Source organism: Diplotaxodon limnothrissa, linkage group LG23 (genome assembly GCF_057381915.1).
Source record: "Diplotaxodon limnothrissa isolate DT_005_m linkage group LG23, D_limnothrissa_male_GT1.1, whole genome shotgun sequence".
NCBI classification, from domain to species: Eukaryota; Metazoa; Chordata; class Actinopteri; order Cichliformes; family Cichlidae; genus Diplotaxodon; species Diplotaxodon limnothrissa.
Genome location: NC_140617.1, coordinates 12,237,166 through 12,241,949, shown reverse-complemented (window position 1 = coordinate 12,241,949; position 4,784 = coordinate 12,237,166). Strand labels below are relative to the sequence as shown.

At 43.9% G+C, this 4,784-nt stretch overlaps 1 protein-coding gene across 1 annotated transcript; it reads left to right on the top strand.

Moving 5' to 3' along the window:
• Positions 1 to 441: 441 nt before the first annotated feature.
• On the top strand, positions 442 to 1,644 carry rxfp3.2b (relaxin family peptide receptor 3.2b). The gene has a single exon (XM_085348071.1). The coding sequence runs from the start codon at positions 442 to 444 to the stop codon at positions 1,642 to 1,644; it is 1,203 nt and encodes a 400-aa protein (XP_085204197.1).
• The last annotated feature ends 3,140 nt before the right edge of the window (positions 1,645 to 4,784 follow it).

Below are 4,784 nucleotides of genomic sequence, written 5' to 3'. Positions count from 1 at the left end.
AGCTCCTGTTCACAGGTGACACTGTACAAACAAGATTATGGATGTGCCACTGTCCTGTCAAAATACATTAAGACTCAGCGCTGACGGACATTCTGGGAGACTTTGATGTGGCTGCGGCTGTAAGAGCGCGGATTCGCTCTGGTCCTATCATCCTCTTGGTGAGGTGAAGAGCGTCAACGGCGGGGCAGAGCTTTGCGCGTTCACGCGAAACCTATAAACGGACGTGGCGCGCGGAGAGCTGTGAGTAGTGTGTGGAGAAATGAGGAGAGAATAACGGCGGCAGAGGATGGCATCTACAGCGCCATGGGAGATAATCTGATGACACATGCAACAGAAATGCTGCAAATGCCATCTGCACAAACTTTTTTCTCTGTGTTCTGAAGACACGGCAGCTCTTCAACTTTGCCCTACGAGGTGATATGTGAGAAGGAGAGGCCAACCATGCAGCTGAATGAGTCTGGGGTTCAAACGGTGGCACCCGAGCCATGTCAGCAACAAATACTACAGGACGACTACAATGGGAACTGCAGCGAAGGTTCCACCACTAACATGTCACTGCACTGCTGGCTGCAGCTCCTCACCAAGGAATCTATCATGGAAATTCAAGGAGACAGCTCCAGCGTAGTGGTACGTGTGATGATAGCGTGTGTCTACTCTATCGTCTGTGCTCTGGGGCTGGTGGGGAATTCACTGGCTCTGTATCTGTTGCACTCCCGTTACAGGCAGAAGCAGTCGTCCATCAACTGCTTTGTGATGGGGCTGGCTATCACAGATCTACAGTTTGTTTTGACCTTGCCTTTCTGGGCAGTGGACACAGCCCTGGACTTCCGCTGGCCGTTTGGTCGTGTGATGTGCAAACTCATCAGCTCTGTCACCACCATGAACATGTATGCCAGTGTATTCTTCCTCACAGCTATGAGCGTGGCACGTTATTACTCCATCTCCTCCGCACTGAAGATACACAGCCGACGGACAGCAGCTGCCAGAGCCAGGTGGACCAGCCTGTGCATCTGGGCTGTTTCTTTGCTGGCCACTTTGCCTCATGCCATCTACTCCACCAGTGCCCAAGTATCTGATGAGGAGCTTTGCCTGGTGCGCTTCCCAGACTCTGGCAGTTGGGATCCACAGCTCCTTCTGGGTCTATATCAGCTTCAAAAGGTCCTAGTAGGTTTCCTTATTCCTCTAGTTATAATCACCGTCTGCTATCTGCTGCTGCTTCGCTTCATCCTAAGCCGGCGCATTGCAGGTGCAGCGGGCCCAGAGGCAAACCAAAGCCGGCAAAAGCGTCATTCCAAAGTGACTAAATCCATTGTCATCGTAGTTCTCTCCTTCTTTCTCTGCTGGCTTCCTAATCAGGCACTGACACTGTGGGGTGTGCTCATAAAGTTTGACCTTGTGCCCTTCAGCAAAGCTTTCTACAATGCACAGGCCTATGCTTTCCCTCTGACTGTTTGCTTGGCGCACACCAACAGCTGCCTCAACCCTGTGCTCTACTGCCTGATCCGCCGGGAGTTTCGGGCAGGCCTCAAGGAACTTCTCCTGCACGCCACGCCATCTTTCAGGAGCCTGACTCATCTGCTGCGTCGCAAGGCCAAAGTGGCTGAGGCACCACCTGTTTTGGTGCTGGTCCAAATGGATGTCTGACTGGGATGATTGGGGAACTCGAAACATTCCACCTGCGGTACTATTGATCTGTTTACCAAGAGGGCATATGTCTCACCTACTCTGTCGATGCTGAAAATCGCATTTCTTTAAAAAAAACAAACAAAAAAAATGCAGAATTATAATGTACTGCACGGTAGGATGTGCCTCACTTCTACTGTGTTTCTCAAGATTTTCTCTGCATCACATATTTCTGTTGTTACAGTTGTTCACTGTTTCAGTCTCCCCGCTTCTGTCGAGCAATACTGCTCTCGTGTCATGGACATGTATAGCTGTTAATCCAAAGTGAGATTCAAATAGTTGCAGCACTCAGGCGTAATTTTTTTTTTATGCATACTGGTAAATTACTGTGTTTGTGTTTGTTTACTGGTACAAGTGTGTAATTCTTTCATCAGTATAATCAATGGAACAAATGGAATCAAAATAATTAATTTTAAAAAAACAGGACAGTGATGCTTAGAAGTGTTTGCTTTATTTAAAATATCATAAAAGAAAAGAGCAATTTAATCGCCTGTTGTTGTATCTGTGGAAAAACTAAAGAAATGAGCGGGGGGGGTAGAATTTGTACATTTTATTTTTGTAGATGTATGGAGTAAAATAGTAGTGCTTGTTGCATTGTCCTGGAGAAATGACTCATCTCTTGTGAAAAAATAAAAGGCAAATAAAATGTACAAGAGCTAAAATCAATTTCCTGAGCTTTTCGGGGTAAGGCAGCATGGCATCAAAGACTTCAGCGTAATGAGTGCATAGTTAGTAAACGTCTCCCTTGTGGAAAGCTTTGAGGATTAGGACTTGAAGTGATCCATTTAAGATTTTATACCCCTGTGCAGCAAATAGTATATGATTCATATTTGAACTGAGCACGTATACTGTGTTGTATGCACACAAGATGAAAAATTTACGATCATTATTTCTCTCTGTCTCACTCTCGCTGACCTTAGACAGCCATGAAAATATACTCAGATGCGTTCTTTTTCTTACTTTATATGTGTCAGTCTGAAAATTATGATGAAGTATGTCGAATTTCCTCTAAACATCTGCATTATATGTCAGACATTTACTTTAAACCAAAGCATTTTTTCATTTTAAAAAAAGGCATCTCATGGTTGGACAGACCACCAGTGCCACAAACAGCCTTTTTATCTCTAGTAAATTGAACAGATACATATGTTGACTGGAGCTTCTGTGGTCATAGCATCAGCTTTCATACAAGACAGCTGCTAATTTGATGTTTTTTCATTTAAATCATAATGACTGATAATCCTGTAAATAAAATAAAGACTAAATAAAAAACTCAGCTTGAACTATTTTGAATAATTGGGCCAGATCACATTAGAATTCAGAGCCCGTAAGAGGAGAGATAAAAAAGGAAAATAGTCAGAGGTGCTGAGAGCGTGCAAAATAAAGTGGTGCTAATGTTATGTAAACAATCCCACACCGGCAAGAGGGCATCAGACAACAGAGACTCCCTTCTCTGTTCTTTTATTGATGAGCTTTAACTTTCTCATTCTGTGCTTGTGCAGCTCTCCTTCAATCACTAACAACAGCAGCACTGCGCTGCACAAATAATGAACAAAGGTGTTGCTAACTAGACTGCATGTCAGATAGAGGGGGCAGATTTTCTTCGTCTCTTCTGTTGAGAATGGGATTCTCGCTCTTCAGCGCAACTTTTGTGTGAAATGAAGTGTAGCAAAGCCGTAGTCTAAACATAAATACTAAATAAAACACTTGTGTGGTTTGAAATGTCTTTTCAAATTGCTTTGTGGACCTAAGCTGATGCTTAGTGTCATTCTTAGATAGAAGTATATGAAAAATGCCAAACAAAAGCTTTAGGTAAACAATGGCCCCAGACAACCAGAGTTTGCTGCATTGCATTATAGTTTGATAAAGGCTTTAGCGATTCTGTTCTACATGATTGATTTTGCAGGGTGCCTATGCCATAAACAGATATGTGTTCAAATTATCATAAACAAAGTCATACACAGAATACTTTGACTCGAGTAAAATTCAGGTAAATAGAACCTTCGATTTTTGGGGCTTTTGTAAAAATATGCTTGTTTGCTATGAGTAACCTGCTATGTGCTGCACTTGAAGGAAAACTGTACGCACAAGCAGCAGGAACAATTGGGTCAATAGAGGCATACCCCAGTTTTGCCCCGTGCCTTCAGTGGGTCAGCCTGAACAAGCTGGGAGCAGAATCTGCAGCAAATAACAGAATCAGTGACTTTTGTAATCTTGCCTGGTTATAAATTCACTGAGGAAAGATCTCTGGGCCAATTTTGCCTTCAGAATACCCTAAAGCAGATTAACTGCATATCATGGGCCTTTATTTATATAGCAGAGAAGAACCAACGCACCAGATAAACTAACTTTTCACAGAGCTTTGTATGCAACATTGTTACATCTTGATTGTGCAAAGACATAACTGTATTAGGAAAGCGTGATAGCTCACTTAGCATGAGCGCATTTCAAAATCTCTATGGCTCTCACACCTTGGATTCATCACAGAAAGCCTGCATGATACAGATTTGTACCATCAGGATGTGAGTAAGGCCTGCTGGGCTATCCATAGAAAGGTTCAGAGTTAGACTCGGTTCAGAAAAAAATGACTTGTTTCACGTGAAGTTAAAACTATGATGGTGCTGATAAACAAGTTCCATGTAGATCTATCTATCTATCTATCTATCTATCTATGGGTACCCATATCCACATAAATAATAATACTATATACTATAATAATGATCACACAGCCCACTGCCCTCAGCAGCTCCATTTGGCAACAGAATAAAGATTCCCTTGATATATAATTCCCTTGAAAAACATGCCAGCATGCACTGAATATGGACAGGCTGATGTTACGAAATCAGTTTCACTGTCATGGTCCGCGGCCCGGCGTCCGGGGTGCTGCTGGGATGTCCACGCCCACGAGCGTGGCTGCTAACCCCACACCTGCATCCCATCCCAGGCGATCACCAGGTGGACTATTTAATCCTGCCCTACCTGCTGCTCCACGCCAGTCCGTAGTCGCCTCTCAGCGATCACAACTCGGCGTGTTTTTGTTTTCGAGCCACCTGCCTGTCCACCTGTCCACCTGTCCGCCTGAGATTTGGTTCACATTCAGC